The sequence below is a fragment of the Nyctibius grandis genome, chromosome 3 (genome assembly GCF_013368605.1).
Source record: "Nyctibius grandis isolate bNycGra1 chromosome 3, bNycGra1.pri, whole genome shotgun sequence".
Classification (NCBI taxonomy): Eukaryota; Metazoa; Chordata; class Aves; order Nyctibiiformes; family Nyctibiidae; genus Nyctibius; species Nyctibius grandis.
The window spans coordinates 41,878,029-41,895,568 of record NC_090660.1 but is presented as its reverse complement, the minus strand read 5'-3'; the positions used below and the strand labels follow the sequence as shown (position 1 = coordinate 41,895,568).

The following is a 17,540-nucleotide window of genomic DNA, read 5'->3' as shown; positions in this document are numbered from 1 at the left end:
AGCAATTCAAAATCAAGGCACATTGACTCGATCCTGCATTCAGCACACAGCCTCCCATCTCTCAGTCATCATGCTTTTAGCGGAAGCTTTGTCCTTGTTGCACCTCTCAAAACCACAGAGAATTTCTTCAGTTTAGCATAATTGAAGTATGAGAAAGAGGACACTTGAGGACAAGTCCTTTCATGTCATCGGGAGAAGGTGGTGTCTTCAGAGACGAGAAGAACAATAAATTAATTTACAGTGTTTTTCAGTATCCCTGCTCCTAATTCTCAGGTCTGGCAGGTCTAGAAACCACAAAGGCAACAGAATTAACACTGATTTATCCCTCTTGACCTTCTTCAGCACCGTGGGCAGCCAGAAGAACACAGTTAAGCAACATCATAGCACTCTGCTCTCTTCTACAAAAGCCCTCACCACAGGAAGCAGGAGTACGAGGGCTTGAAATCAAATGGAGGAAAGCATGTTGTGCACAATTTGGATCCAAATGCCTAGATCCTACTGGCAATCTGTGTAGAGGCTTGGTTAAGTGAGAAGGGGCACGATCTTGTGTCACTGAGCAGTCTGAGCAACCCAGGCTTTGAGCTACGCAAGAGTTAAGTCCAGAGCTCCGAGTATGTAAATCCATAGACCAATCACAAGTGCGATCGGGACGCGTGATTAGCATGTACTCAGGTTACCGCCTATATATTCGCGGCACGCTTTGCGAATAAACGAGAAACTTCCATACTCACATTGAGATCATGTCGTTTACTCCGGACCCCGTCACCCAGCACCTGCGAGCGCGCCCCCCCCGTTTTCCCCATACTTCAACTGGTAGCAGAGGATGGTTCCCTTCGGCGTGCTCTCTCCGAGACTGCGGTAAGCAGCGAAAAGGAGGTGTTGGGAAAAAGACGGCTGGGAGAGGTGCTGTTCGGGTCCAAATAGGGGCAGAGCAGACACTGGAAGAGTTGGCCACTCAGCTCCCAGAGTTCAGGTGCTGTTCAGGTCCAAAAAAGGACAGTGCAGACACTGGTTGGTGCTGTTTGGGTCAAGAAGGCAGAGCAGACACTGGAAAAAGGGCAGCCATGGAGACAGAGGCTGCAGCCGCATTACTCGCAGGTATCCTCTCTAAGAGAGGGAGCGAAACAGCGGAGAAACAGCTAATTAAGCTGATAAAGTTGGGCCAGCGCTGGGGATATTTTAAAGACACAGCGCTTGTATTTTCTGTGGAGGAATGGAGAGAAATGGGAGACACTATGTGGGAAAAGACTGTTGAGAGGGACCCCGAGGAAAAAGAAATTAAGGAGGTGCGTGGACTCTGGCAAAACGTGATAGAGACTTTAAAAACTATGAGGGCAGAAAGAGAGGTCGCCCGCGCAGCTGCTGAGATGCGGCCGGCGCCGCTGGAGCCCACCACCCCCCCGCTAAAAAGGAAAAAACTCGGGTTCTGGCTCGTTTCTTCAGGTTACCGGCAGTTAAGGGCATGTTGGCGCCGATACAACCATCTATCGCTGAAGCCCGCGCGGTGGTAGAGGCGGCGGACTCCCAGGAGCGATGGCGCAGTAAGAATTTAGAGGAGGAGGTTGCAAACAAAGAAACACGTGGCGTTCAGAGGACCGTGCGGCAAAGGGAGCGGAAACAGGAGGGGGAGGGGTGGTCAGCTCCTCCAGACCCTGCCCGGCTGGCTGGCGGAGAGGGGGGCCGGCCCATCCCCGCCGTGCCGCTGGAGTACCCGCCCCTTCCGCCCTCGCCCTGTCAATCAAGATCGACTTTATCTACACCACCTGACGGTGGGAACCTGGAGACTGGAGACGGACACGACCAGCCTTTTACAGCAGATCTTGCGGGAATTACAGGATTTAAAGGTACAGCGACCCGACTTAAGAGCATCCGCTCCTGGATTACAAAACAGAGACAATTCCAGAGATGCTCTGCTTCCACCTGCACCTAGGGCACCGAGGTGGAGTGGGGTGATTCGTGATGCCATATTAGAAGGACACTGGAGTGCTGCTGCGGATCTAGGAGGAGTAGGAGCTTTTCCAGTGCTACAACAGGATGGAGTAGCTACTTGGGAACCACATGATTGGAAAATTCTCCAACAAGCAAAAGCTGCAGTTACCCAATATGGGGTAAAATCAGACGCTACGAGGAATATAGTCTCCTGGATTTTTTCCGCTGATCTTTTATGCCCGCATGACTCCCGGAATTTAATGAAACTGTTGCTGACACCTACTCAATTCCTTTTGTGGGGTTCAGAATGGGCACAACGAGCAGCCAATGAAGCTGCGCGAAGGATGAACGATCCAAATGATCCTTTACATGGAGTTACTATGGACATTCTCACAGGACAAGGAGCTTATTCTATGGCGCAAGCGCAGTTACAGTTACCAGCATTAGTACTACAAAAATCTGCACAGCTTGCATTTGAAGCATTCCAAGCCTTGCCTGGCTCCGCGATCCTGTCATTCGGATTGGTGGTTCAAGGAGCTACGGAGAAATATGAGAACTTTATTAATAGACTATGGGAAGCCGTAATGAATCATCCTGATCTTGATGATGATAACAGGCAGCAGATGTTAAAGATTTTGGCTTTTGATAACGCGAACAGACAAACTAAACAGTTGCTCGCTAGCTTACCTAAAGGTGCAGGAGTGGAGGAAATGGTGAAGCGAGTCGAACGTGCTGATGTGCAAAAAGCTAGCAATACCGTTGCTGCTGCCGTACAAAGTGCCGCTAAGGAGGTGGTTCAACCTTTGGCAGCGCTGGTACAACAAAGAGAGACACGACGACCAACACGAGCGGGACAATCCTTTCAAGGAAATTGCTATCGATGTGGAGAGAACGGACATGTCAGAAAAGATTGCCAAGCTGCTGTCTGGTGTGATACCTGCCAGAGGAATAATCATGCAACTAAGGCGTGTCAGGGAAACTTCCAAACGAGCGCGGAGAGGGGCCGTGTGAGGAGACAAGTCAACCCATCATACGAACCAAAGGCTTTTTACAACAGCACCAACCAGCAACCCGAGGAAGCCTGGGGTTCGACGTGGAAATTACAGTAGATGTCACCTTGCGGAGTCAAGAAGTACAGAAGGTCCCTACTAATGTACAGGGTCCGCTAAGCGGGGATTTCGATCCCATGGGAGGACTTTTGTTAGGACGATCTTCTGCCGGTATAAAAGGACTTATAATACTTCCAGGAAATCATAGATGCAGACTATACCGGGATCGTATATATTATGATGTATACACTTAATCCACCTATGTTTGTACCAAAAGGTAATCGAGTTGGACAAATAATCCCCCTTTCTGCCTATCAACAAGGTGCTAACATGACTACCTACCGTGGAGATCGTGGATTTGGCTCCACAGGACCAGCGGTATGTTTTACCACGAGAATGGACAACAGACCAAATATGTCAATCACAATGTCTCAGAACAACACTCGTGTAAAGGTACAGGCCTTGCTGGATACAGGTGCCGACATCACCATTGTCAGTCGACGTGTCTGGCCAAGGAACTGGACACTAGAAACACCTGATTCACATATTGCTGGTGTTGGCGGGAATTCTATGACAGCTGTTAGTCATCACCCTGTGACCTTACACTTTCCAGAGGGGCAGTGTGTAACTTTGAAAGTTTATGTCTTGTCCTTACCTGGGGTTTTGGAAGCACTCATAGGGCGGGATGTTTTAAGTCAGATTGGTGCGGTTCTTACAACCACCCATTTTTGATAATGGCCGCTGAAGAGCAGTCGCACAGTCCACCCTTGACTTGGTTATCAGATGAGCCTGTGTGGGTTGACCAGTGGCCTATGACTGAAGAGCGACTGCAGATTACTAAGGGACTGGTAGAGGAACAGTTAAAAGCAGGACATATCAAACCCTCAGTTAGTCCTTGGAATACACCCATTTTTGTCATCCCTAAGAAAAGTGGAAAGTGGAGATTATTACATGATTTACGGAAAATTAATGAGCAAATGCAAGCAATGGGAGCATTGCAACCAGGTATTCTGTCACCTAACATGTTACCAGCAGGATGGCACATATTGATTGTAGACTTGAAGGACTGTTTTTTCACCATATCTTTACATCCTCAGGACACCATGAGGTTTGCCTTTTCTATTCCTGTTATCAACAAAGCGGAACCAGCTCAAAGGTATGAATGGGTAGTTCTACCGCAGGGCATGAAAAATTCACCTACGTTATGTCAGCTTTATGTGGCATGGGCACTGAAACCATTGCGCCAGCTATGGCCACAGACTATCGTCTATCATTATATGGATGATATTTTGTTATGCCAGGCCGATCCTTTTTCAGAAGAAAGTCTCCACAAACTAACAACAACGTTGGCGGAGAAAGGTCTCATGATTGCACCAGAAAAGATTCAACGAACTGATCCCTGGAAATACTTAGGATGGACAATTTCGGATGCTCAAATCCGACCTCAAAAGGTGGAACTACATACAGATTTGAAAAACCTGAAGGATGTACAAACACTTCTCGGAGATATTCAGTGGGTCCGTAACTGTGTCGGTATCTCAAATACCGAGATCGCCCCCCTCACCAAACTGCTGCGACGATCACACCCTGCTGACACCATACAACTGCCTGAGACTCAACAAAGCGCGTTGCGGTCAATCATCGTCAAATTACAAACTGCATGGTCATCGCGACGCATTCGTGAACTACCTGTGTCTCTGCTTGTAATTAACAGTGAAAATATGGTTTGTGGTGTCATTTGTCAGTGGCAAAACAAAAAGGGGGAACTCCCCCGGGGCTACAACCAATGCCACTACAAATGCCACGATAAAGATGAAGCTTTTTGGGTGTTGGAATGGGTATTCCTTAGTGTACAACCGAAGACAAGCATACAGACTAGACCAGAAGCCATAGGGGAACTAGTGAGAAAGGGCAGATCTAGGATTATAGAATTAACGGGACTGGATCCAGCGGATATTAGTATTCCTGTTAATGCTGTAGACCTAGAATGGTGGTTCCGCAATTCTCGACCCATTCAGGAGGCGTTTTTGGGGTACGAAGGAAGAGTCCATTCACAGCAACCGAAAGGCAAATTATGGCAGATATAACAGAAAAATCAATGGATAGAAAAATCTAAAGTACAGAAAACACCAATAGTGGAAGGGTTAACAGTCTATACAGATGCGGGAAAGAAACAGCACAAAGCGGTGTGCGTGTGGCAGGAAAAAGGGGATTGGGTACACGACATGCTGTATGGTCAGACCGATGATACCTTACAGACTCTGGAACTATCTGCCGTAGGCTGGGCCTTGACAAATTGGCTGGATGGGGCTATAAATATAGTCACAGATTCTATGTACGTAGCAGGTGTCATCCCACGATTGGAGGAGGCATTGCTCCGAAACACACAAAATCCCCGCCTTGGGCAGTTATTCTTGCAATTACAGTCTATTATGCGACAACGCAGTGCGCCTTGTTGCATAATACACGTGCGGAGTCATCAATGGGATCTTGGTTTGGGGAAGGGCAATCAGGTGCAGACTCTCTGGTTAGTCCTGCTTGCCATATTCCTCCTTTAGACAAATTTCAACAAGCCAGACAAAGCCATGAGCATTTCCATCAAAATGCAAAAGGAATACAGAGACAATTTGGAATAACAGAAAATGAGGCAAAATCTATTGTTCAAGCATGTCCGAGGTGTGGGGCTCAGGGACCAGGCATTGGTATTGGTGTAAACCCGAAGGGTTTGGCAGCACTTGAGCTATGGCAGATGGATGTAACACATATTCCGGAGTTTGGGAGACAAAAATATGTACATGTCACAGTAGATACTTTTTCGAAGTTAATCTGGGCATCCGCGATGTCCGGAGAAAAGGCGCAACAGGTTTGTAAACATTTGTTGGCGTGTTTTGCCGTTATGGGGGTGCCAGAACAGATCAAAACAGATAATGGGCCAGCATACACCAGCCAAAAGTTTCACGTATTTTTAACACGCTGGGGAGTGAAACATGTTACTGGTATACCACACTCCCCGACAGGTCAGGGGATCATCGAACGTACCCATAGAACCTTGAAGGAATATTTGAGGAGACAGAAGGAGGTAGATACTGATCCAACATCGCGGTTGCATAAAGTGTTGTTTACCTTGAATTTTCTGTGTTTGATAGGGGACCGAGAAGAACCACCGGTTGTTGTACATCACCAGCAGTTGAAATTTAATAATAACACCATTATACCTCAGTTACAGGTGATTTATCGGGAACCTGCTACAGGGGAGTGGAAAGGACCGGTGCCAGTGATCCTCAGTGGCCGGGGATATATGTGCGTGGCCACCGACCAGGGACCACTTTGGGTGCCGAGCCGATCAGTAAAACCACACCTCCCCGAGAAATCGGATGGGTGATGGAACTGGTAAAAATGGTTCTTACGGGAGTTTTTGTGATTGCAGTTATCTTGTTAGTGTTACCATGTTTATTTTCTTGTTTGCAGAAAGCTTTAATGAAACTTGTAAATCAGGCCTGGCTTGCTCACAAACAAGAAGGAGGAATTGTAGAGGCTTGGTTAAGTGAGAAGGGGCACGATCTTGTGCCACTGAGCAGTCTGAGCAACCCAGGCTTTGAGCTACGCAAGAGTTAAGTCCAGAGCTCTGAGTATGTAAATCCATAGACCAATCACAAGTGCGATCGGGACGCGTGATTAGCATGTACTCAGGTTACCGCCTATATATTCGCGGCACGCTTTGCGAATAAACGAGAAACTTCCATACTCACATTGAGATCATGTCGTTTACTCCGGACCCCGTCACCCAGCACCTGCGAGCATGCCCCCGCCCTTTTCCCCATACTTCAAATCTGCACTAGTAAATTAACATGCCCAGGCATATTCACTGGCCATTGCACAGTCCGTCCATCAAGAGTTGGCTGGACTCTGTTGGCCTCCCAGAAGAGAGCTGCTCAATCCACCTGCAGCCTGCAGGGACCCCACACTGGCCTCTCTGCTTCCTCATTTAAGCACCTCTCTTACTCACCATGAGCCATGTCCCCGCTCTTGGCCCGGTGCACGACACACTGCACGCCTGTGGTGGCTGGAGGACTGCCCTCAGCCGCGGGCTGGTGCACCCACATGCCTGCTCAGCCCCTGTGGGGCATGGCAGAGTGCTGATGCACACCATCCCGCACACTGGCTCCTGGGGACTCTGCTGCTGCTCCTTTTGTGCTTCTCCTGTGTGCTAGGCAGCCTCTGATGCTTCCTCCACCCCAAGAGAAGACCACACTTCTCCATGCTGAAGGAGCAAAGGCACTGCTCATACAGGCTGCTGCACCCCATGGGGTCAAACACCTCGTTCAGAGGAAGCAGTAACATCAAAAATGAGACTTGCTGCCAGAGCCAGGCAGAGGTCAACAGCAATGACAGCTTGGGTGTAAAGCAGCAGCCAGTGCAGGGGCACTGCATGTCGTACAGGGCAGGGGTCAGCCTTTGTCTCCCACACAGTAAGACATAGAATCACAGAATCAATTAGGTTGGAAGAGACCTCTGGGATCATCAAGTCCAACCATTGCCCTGACACCACCATGTCAACTAGACCATGGCACTAAGTGCCATGTCCAGTCTTTTCTTAAACACATCCAGAGATGGTGACTCCACCACCTCCCTGGGCAGCCCATTCCAATGTCTAACGACCCCTTCTGGGAAGAAATGCTTCCTAATGTCCAACCTGAACCTCCCCTGGCGAAGCTTGAGGCTATGTCCTCTTGTCCTATCACTAGTTGCCTGGGAGAAGAGGCCGACTCCCACTCCACTACAACCTCCCTTCAGGTAGTTGTAGACTGCAATAAGGTCACCTCTGAGCCTCCTCTTCTCCAGGCTAAACAACCCCAGCTCCCTCAGCCGTTCCTCGTAGGTCAGACCCTCCAGACCCTTCACCAGCTTGGTCGCCCTCCTCTGGACTCGCTCCAACACCTCAACATCTTTCTTGAAGTGCGGGGCCCAGAACTGGACACAGTACTCAAGATGCGGCCTCACCAGTGCCGAGTAGAGAGGGACGATCACTTCCCTAGACCGGCTGGCTACACTATTCCTAATAGAGGCCAGGATGCCATTGGCCTTCTTGGCCACCTGGGCACACTGCTGGCTCATGTTTAGCCAGCTGTCAATCAGCACTCCCAGGTCTCTTTCCACCGGGCCGCTTTCTAACCACTCTTCCCCCAGCCTGTAGCACTGCATGGGGTTGTTGTGGCCGAAGTGTAAGACCTGGCACTTGTTCTTGTTGAACCTCATGCCATTGGTCTCGGCCCATCTATCTAACCTGTCCAGATCCCTCTGTAGGGCCTTCCTACCCTCCAGCAGATCGACACTCCGAAATGAAGAGCACTCCCACATGAAGAGCAGAAAGCCAAGAACTGCATGCAGAGGGGGCTGTCTTCGAGGCTTTCTACAGGGAGCTGTAGAAAGTTCCTTGTAGAAAGCTCCCACAATCCATCTCAGAGGAGAAAACCACTGCCATCTGGGGAGGCACTACCCCTAACTCCTGCTGTTTAGGGAGCAACCATTTTGGTGCCACCAAATTTGCAGCAGCCAGGGTCACAGAAGACTGCAGACATTTCAACAGCATGAGGTAGATCCTGTAATGTCCAGTTCTGTCAACTATGGCTGTTGTTTCCAAGCTTGCTGCTTCGGGAGAGGTGCAAATTTCTGCTAAGAGGCAGAGCATATAGTACTACCTTCAAAAGCAGCATCCTTTCCACCTCACAGGTGCTTGGTCTGGTTGCACATGCACTAGCAGACACAAGTGGCTGCAAAAGCAAGTCTTGCTCAGCAGATGCACATATCCAACATGCTTGCTACTGTTACAGTACGTTTGTGGGAGATAGTGTCATGCTGTCTGATGTAGCTTGCTGCTAAACTGACAGTCTCCTGCCTCTGCTTATTCGTCTGCTGCAATAGTGTCATAGCTGTGAAAGTAAGAGACACAGCAAGCCCCAGGTCAGTAAGCATCGGTACCCAAGAATACATGACTCCCTCATTGTCATCACCTCTTCCAATCCCTCAGTAAGCAAGAAAAACATTTTTCCCTTGCCAGAGTTAGCTGGGAATGGCATCCACCATCAGGCTGCTTTCCACCTTAACCCACCTTGGGTTGTGACTGATGACCAGCACAATCATTTCTTTGGGCCCCCAAGTACAAATCCAATCTATTGCTACTTCTGGCTCCCTGACATGCCTTTTGACATAAAAATAGTTTCATAGAATCACAGAATCATAGAATGGTTTGGGTTGAAGGGACCTTTAAAGTTCATCTAGTCCAACCCCATGCAGTGAGCAGGGACATCTTCAACTAGATCAGGTTGCTCAGAGCCCCATCCAACCTGACCTGGAATGTTACCAGGGATGGGGAATCTACCACTTCTCTGAGCAACCTGTTCTACCGTTTCACCACCCTCATCATAAAAAATGTCTTCCTTATATCTAGTCTAAATCTACCCTCTTTGAGTTTAAAACCATTACCCCTTGTCCTATCTCAACAGGCCCTGCTGAAAAGTTTGTCCCCTTCTTTCTTGCAGGCCCCCTTTAAGTACTGAAAAGCTGCAATAAGGTCTCCCCGGAGCCTTCTCTTCTCCAGGCTTAACAACCCCAACTCTCTCAGCCTGTCTTCATAGAAGAGGTGTTCCATCCCTCTGATCATTTTTGTGGCCCTTCTCTGGACCCACTCCAACAGGTCCATGTCTTTCTTGCGCTGAGGGCTCCAGAGCTGGACCCCGTGACTGAGCAATTATCCCACAGAAAAGAAATCCCTTCCAGTGAAAAGAGGGGACCCACTGCAACATATACATCAACACAGGCTACACCAGAACTGGAGACAGCTGGGAGACTCCTGCTTCAGAAGCTCACAGAGCTGATGGAGGTGGGTAAGCTGCTTTGAGCTTCACGTGGAGGCCTGCTGGATTTACTGACCAAGACAAGTAGGCTGTCTGTTTGGACTTACATGCCAGAAACTTTTCCTTACATGAGAAAGGAGGTGGTCATGAATTCAGACCAAACAGCGATTCCAGCTGAGGAATCCCCCTCCAGAGAGAAACCATGTCAGCTCTAGGTCCATGCTTATCTTCCCTAATCCTTTTCGTTCCTTATTCTTGTGCCCTCTTTGCTAGGATTTCTGCACTACAGGCAGCAGGAGACAAGAACAGCAGCCACGAAGACTCCATGCTTCTTTGGTAAACAGGCAGACATCAAGTGAGACAGTCTGCTGATGCCTCCTTTCTCAAGAAAGTGGTTTTGTAACGTTAAAATACTATTTATCCCTGAAATCTGCTGTCACCTGGTAAAAAACAAAACAAAAACAACAACCCTCCTGTCCCACAATTCAGTGACACACAGAAACGCAGATACGACCATAAAACGTACCTGTTGATGAGCAGAAAAAAACAAAGGAAATCCAGCGTACTAAATTGTGAACTCCCTGCAAGCCAAAAACGGCCCTGCATCGTACCTCGTACACCACCACTGGATTGCTTCAGCAAGCTCAGTGTGATGTGGGGCAAACCACAGGCAGGCAGTGCTCAGTGGGAATCGGCAGCAGCACAGGTAACAGCAGAGTTGAGGAGACAAGACTGTTTTGCTTGTCAGTCTGGACTGTCTTGTATCTTCTCTCTCTTCCCCTGCCATAAATCCTTTTCATCCCAGCTATCTATCTGCCTCACACCTGAGCACTGGTCCACCCTCTGCTGGGGTACAGCTCTGCAGTTGCTGGAGATTTTCCCCATCACCTTTTATAATCTTTATACAAACTTTTCCGGAAGCAAAACAGAATAAAGCCCAAAAGAAGTGCAGGGGCTGGCTTGTCGTGCCCCACTGGTAACTGCCACCAGCTGCCTCCTGCTCGCTCCATCAACCACAGTGAGAGCTCCAAGTCACGTTAGAGAATTATAAATGTTTCTTTCCAACAACCCTCTTCAAGCCACAGAATGTAAACTTCATCCACTAATATCACACCACCACTTACGTTTTATACTGGCATTCAAAACAAAGACATGTTTTTAAAAATTGTTATAAAATGGCTCTTCAGAAGGAAAATACAGTTGTAATGAAGTGTGAGAACAACAAAAAGAATTCATACAAACATCTCCCAAAATATTATCTTCTTAACACTTGCTTACATTACAGCTATGTCATTAAGTAAAAGGGCGTGAAGAAAGAAATAAGAAACTTGTTTTTATTCTGAGGAAAAAACCCTTTCAATTGAGCCACTTACCCTAAATGAGAATTCAAGGTTTTCTCCTCCCCAGACTTCCATTCCTGTGTCGTATGAACCAAGATAATCAAAATACTTCTTGCTCACAGAAAACAATCCACCTGCCATGGTTGGAGACCTATAAAAGAGAACAGTAACTCTGAACTGAATAAAAAGCAAAAAAATATAAATTAACAAACCAATGCAACAGATTAAAAATACAGTATATTTTTATTTTCCTTGTTCTCAGTCTTTTCTGGATACAAAGTAACAGTCAGACATTGATCAGTTATCATCAGGCCATTTAAATTTAATTTTGTAGTAAAAAACTGTATCCAAAAGAAGCTCCAGAATGTATTAAAATAACAACAAAATCAGAGAAGATAAACATTGCGTTAATATAAATTTTTGCAATCACAGTGTCTTTGTGAGCAACAATAAATGACTAGTCTCTTACCCTCACATAGTAGAACATAAGCTTTTTTGTGGCAGAATTATATTAGTCAGCTCTGAAAATCTAAGTGCAGTATTCTTACATATTTTACTTAAGTAACAACTAAACAAGTATTTGTGCTTTTGTAAGTAATAACAACATTCCTGATCCCATTAATACCAAGTGGAAAAAACTCTCTAACATCAATTGAACAGAACTAAGTAAATATAGCCCCTAAAGCGTGAGTCATATATATAGTTATATATATATATAGTTTGAGTTGGAAGGGACCTTTGAAGCTCATCTAGTCCAACCTCCCTGCAGTGAGCGGGGACATCTTCAACTAGATCAGGTTGCTCAGAGCCCCATCCAACCTGACCCTGAATGCTTCCAGGGATGGGGAATCTACCACCTCTCTGGCATAGAGCCCCTGAACAAAGTGTGGGTTAGATGAGTGGACAGTGAAGTGGATTGAGAACTGGCTGAATGGCAGAGCTCAGAGGGTTATGATCAGCAGTGCTGAGTCTAGCTGGAGGCCTGTAGCTAGCAGTGTTCCCCAGGGGTCAGTACTGGGTCCAGTCCTGTTTAACTTATTCATCAATGACCTGGACAAAGGGGCAGAGTGTACCCTCAGCAAGTTTTCTGATGACACAAAACTGGGAGGAGTGGCTGATACACCAGAAGGCTGTGCTGCCATCCAGCGAGACCTGAACAGGCTAGAGAGCTGGGCAGAGAGGAACCTCAGGAAGTTCAACAAAGGCAAGTGCAGGGTCCTGCACCTAGGGAGGAATAACCCCATGCACCAGTACAGGCTGATGGTTGACCCGCTGGAAAGCATCTTTGTGGAGAAAGACCTGGGAGTTCTGGTGGACAACAAGTTCACCGTGAGCCAGCAATGTGCCCTCGTGGCCAGAAAGGCCAATGGTATCCTGGGGTGCAGTAGGAAGAGTGTGGCCAGCAGGTCGAGGGAGGTTATCCTCCCCATCTACACTGCCCTAGTGAGGCCACACCTGGAGTACTGTGTGCAGTTCTGGGCTCCCCAGCTCAAGAAAGATAAGGAACTACTGGAGAGAGTCCAGCGGAGGGCTACAAAGATGATTAGAAGACTGGAGCATCTCTCTTTTGAGGAGAGGCTGGGGGAGGTGGGTCTGTTTAGCCTGGAGAAGAGAAGACTGAGGGGGGATCTTATCAATACTTACAAATACCTTAGGGGCAGGTGTCAAGGGGATGGGGCCAGACTCTGCTCAGTAGTGCCCAGTGACAGGACAAGGGGCAACAGGCATAAACTGAAACATGGGAAGTTCCATCTGAATATGAGGAAAAACTTCTTTACTTTGAGGGTGACAGAGCACTGGAACAGGCTGCCCAGGGAGTTTGTGGAGTCTCTTTCTCTGGAGATATTCAAAACCTGCCTGGATGCGACCCTGTGCAATGTGGTCTCGGTGAACCTGTTTTGGCAGGGAGTTGGACTAGGTCCCTTCCAACCCCAACCATTGTGTGATTTTGTAAAAAGATTTTTTATTTCTAAGAAGATCTGCCCATCTGTATTTTTTTTTAATTTTTTACTAAGATTGGGAAAAAAAAATCAGGGGTTGAGACCGGATCCTCCGCAAAGACCACAAGACCCTGAGTGACAGCGCACTTAAGGGATGTACTTTCAGTAGGGTACTGTGTGCACATATACGTAAACTTGTATTTGTTCAATATTGTTCCTAATTGTTTACAGTCTTAGAAAATGACTCTCTTTAAAGTGCCAAACATATAATGCTGGTTGGAACTAAATTCAGCTGACACTTCATGAATTTTACTAAATTGCTGTTGAGGTAAATATTAACAAATGCTAGGTGCAGTGATCAGTTACTTTAGATCTGTCAAAACTAATTTTACCAGCCATCTTTTTGAAGCAACACTGTCTTACACTGTCATATGTTGTTTCAAAGAATGGCATGAGATGAGGTGAGACAGAAGGAAAAAAAACAAACTCCATAACCAGTCAAGCTCTTCTGTCTCACTCCAGATCTTCTCTTTCCAAGCACAGCTGTCAGTGACACCACTCTTAGCACTGCTGCTTTCTCCAGACACTTGCCAAGCTTACAGTCCTCGGGCTACCGTGAAGCTCTCTTTATCCCTCATCGTTTTCCCCTTGGCATGCCAAAGACAATTCTTCTTGTCATGGAGAAGAAAAGCATCCTATTTAAACTAATGGCTTTAAAAATATTTACTCTATTTTGAAACTTTTTTTAAGGAGAATGTGGACTAATAAATGCTGAGGAGGACTAAATTACTGCCTCACTTTTCCCATTTAAAAAAAAAATGTTCTCTCAGTTGAGGGTAAATTCATTAATATTTGTGAAGCACTGGGTATTATTACCACTATAAGTGACCTAGAAAAGACTGAGAAAAATTAATCATTCTGTATTTGTTGTAGTCCATAAGACAACAGATTATAAATGAAAGCAAGAACTAACAAAATCGTGATGTTAAAAATGCCAAACAGCTGCTTCATTTCTTACAATGCTGAAACACAGAAGCTTCCAGGTTGAACATAGCAGACCCTCAACTATCAGGATTTTGTCTACAGTGTCTATTTTCCAGATGCACTGCTTGCACTCTTACCTTACCTCTCCTAAAAGTACAGCATAGAGTGACAAATAACACCGACTGACCGCAACTTGTCTTAAAACAAAACAAAACTAAAACCGACAAGGAAGACATCCGCCTGAGCTCCCGTGAGTTAGCCCTTCACAGAACCTATGGTGAGTAGAGCTGTATCATTTCATCCCAATAAAGAACTGGCAAACTGGTTCACCTTCGAAAATAGCGCAAGGAACCACCACTATCACTACAGCACAGATAAAGTCTTCAAAACTACTTTTGCCTTCTTACTGGTTGATGATTTTTTTCCCTTTTCCATCATTGACCATGATACATTTTTTACAACGCGGATCTCTCGCTTTGCACAGAGGACATCCTTCAGTATTAGTTAATCAGTTACAACCTTTCCGTGTGCTGATAAGCATCTGTGGGAGTTTGCCTGCAGGAGTCAAGAGACTACTTGTGCAATAAGGATTCCATATGGAAGATTACACGGGAATTTCAGCTTTTAGAGCAATATTTTTACGGGAGCATGGTCAACAGGAGCTACTTTGGACAAAAGGGGAACTAAACAAAATATGTAACTTTGACTAATATGATAATTTCTCAAATATTTTTCAGCACCGGGCATTTCCAAGTGAAATAGAAGAAACCTGTAACATTCACAGTTTCGTAAGATGCATAAAAATTAACCTGATCACATCAGTCTTGGACTTCCTCCGTTTTTGTTCTCTTTCAGGGGTAGTATGCCAAGTGAAGACCAGCCTCCAGTCAAATCCGCCAATCTGTGGCTCACCAGCATTTCCCAAGTACTCAAATGTATTCCAGTCAATAACATCAATAACAGGGCAGACGACAGCTGATTCTTCTTCTGCAATCCTAATATATTTTCAAAAGAAAATGGTGACTTCCATTAGAAACTTCTCTCAAAAACTAAAACTGTCAGGAACAGAGAATGCTTACAGATACCATGAAGTTCTGCTCCTTTTCCATTCATGCTGCAATACAAGGAAATAATGGCTACAAGAATAACCACCGACTTCTTGTTGAGGATGCATCAGGATGGACTCAGCTATAGGCACCTGGCAAGCATCCATCTTCCTGGACAGTGGAAGTGAGGTATGCCAGACGGCTTGAGATAACACATTCAGCATCTGGCTCGGCTGCCATAGCCAGCACCACATTCTCAACATAAATGGCTATTTTGTTTTGTACAGGTAGCTGTGTTTAAGATATTAAGAGAGCAGCATGATTGTACAGTTCTGCAAAGATGAATACTAAATTAGCTAACTGCGATCATCTGCAAAAAGTTATACTGAGCACTACAACAGTAGCTCAAAAAGAAGCCATGAGTTTAAACAAAAAAAAACATGTGGCATGGGAATTCGATCTCCAACAGTGAAACATACATGAAGGAGGCCTCCAGAAACCCTGGCAACATAGGAGATAAAAAGGAGAAATGAAATAGTACTGCAGAATGACATCCCTATCAGCAATGCTGATCTAAAGATAGTTAAGATCTTTGTCATACTCAGAATACATCAGAGCTGATGACATTTCTTGCAGTTCTACTTCTGCAAAGAGATAAACCCCTTCTTCCCATTTCTGAATACCATGCAGGGTTTTCTGTATTCCTTTCCAAAAGCATTTGCCCTTACAAAAGGCAGTGGGATCCTTTGCCTCAACTTCTGGAAATGCCTCTCTCAGTACTAGGAGAGAGCAACTTCAAGCACGCAAGGTCAAGCTAAGGTCTTTCTCCTAAATCACTCTTTAGCAATCCTTTCTACACTAGTTTTAGACATCTCCTGTTAGTGCAGTGAAACCAAGTGACTTGTTTGACTTTAAGATGCTGGTACTTGTTTTAGCCCCGCATCTTCTGATTTGCATATTCTAGAGGAGAAGGAAAACTGAACGTGTTATATTGCCAAACAAGGAAGAGGTGTGATGTATCTGTCATTTTGAGGTGAGCTAGTTCCTCGTGGGATTATTAAACTTAAAACCCAAAGGCTGACCAAGGGGTTCCAACTCTGAAATTAGAGCAGCTTGTGATGGTTAAATGCAGCAGAGAACAGCAGCAGTTCCAAAGAAGTATTGTCTGAGCTGAGAAAGACTGCCTTAAGTATGAAATGGTCTCTTGTTGCTGGAGGGAAGATGTGACACAGCTGTTTTCTTCTTTATGATCTCCCATTGAAATCCTGTTTGGTAGAGCACACAAAAGGGCTTATACAAATATTGCTATCTTCTGTCTCACTTGCATATAACTTTTGTACAAAGCAATGAGAATGATACGTACACAGAGGAAAAATATCCTACTAAAATGTAAAAATGCTTTGTTGCTCCTGTAAAGGAAAAGGAGTAAAAATTAGGCAGCTGGCATGTGATTTCAGTTATGAAAGGAATCAGGTAAGTGAAAAGCCATCGCCTTTTCTGTAAATTAAGAATTAACTAGATGGTACAATGCACAGGCAGCTTACAAATACAATCATGTTTGCACTGCAGAATGCTAACACTGTTGTATTGCTCCCATACATTTCAGTCAGATATGCCACGCAAACATCCCTTTGTTTACGTACGTCTGCATCTGCAGCAAGAAGGGCAAAAATTCCAAGACACATCCAGGGCTAACTTTTTACAGAAGGTGATTTATTGCACTTCAAATGATCCCAATCCTTCCTCAAGATTGCCATCTAGTGGTTTGCTAAAGAAGTGAAGAAATTACAGAATCGCCTCAGTTATGTACTGTTTCTTCAGAGGACAGTCGTCAAAACCATGCTTATTCTTTGATTTTTACCCCTTTTCCTTTCTTCACACTACCTATACTGTTCATAGTTAACCCACAGTTATCTAAAATATACTCAGCGTGAAATTTAGAAACAAGTCAAATATGGCAATTTTAAGGAAAAAAAAAAATATCATTCCAGATAAATTTTCAAATGGACGTGGGGAGTTTGAGAACACAAGTTCCACTGGGAATCAGGAAGACTTGCATACCTCAAGACAGCATGTGCTTTTGGAAATCTCTCTCTAGTTTGCATAAGGCTTTTTCTTCTGGTCCTTCTCTGAAGTCCACAGTACCTGGTGGGAATCTTTATAGGATGCAAATCAAACCACTGACCTTGAGGAAAGGATTTTTTTTTTAAATTACGTTTTAAAGAGATATACAGTATCTAGGAGGTCTGATTCAGGTACTGTATCTATCAGCATCTGCTAATGGCATCCAAGGGAGTAAAGACATAAGCTGTCAGCAAGAGGGTCAAAAGCAATACAGCCTTGTGCATGTGATGCGGGGGCGGCAGGGTGCTGCAGTGAGGTGTACCAGTGGCTGAAT

The 17,540-nt window shown here is 45.6% G+C and overlaps 1 protein-coding gene across 1 annotated transcript in view; it reads right to left on the bottom strand.

Moving 5' to 3' along the window:
* The window catches only part of GALNT12 (polypeptide N-acetylgalactosaminyltransferase 12), a 62,705-nt gene that overhangs the window by 27,214 nt on the left and 17,951 nt on the right, over positions 1-17,540 (bottom strand). The window contains exons 4-5 of the mRNA XM_068396256.1: positions 14,906-15,091; positions 11,206-11,323 (exon numbers count right to left, since the gene is read on the bottom strand). Coding sequence (XP_068252357.1) covers positions 11,206-11,323; positions 14,906-15,091 — 304 coding nt within the window. The remainder of the gene's footprint in view (positions 1-11,205; positions 11,324-14,905; positions 15,092-17,540) is intronic.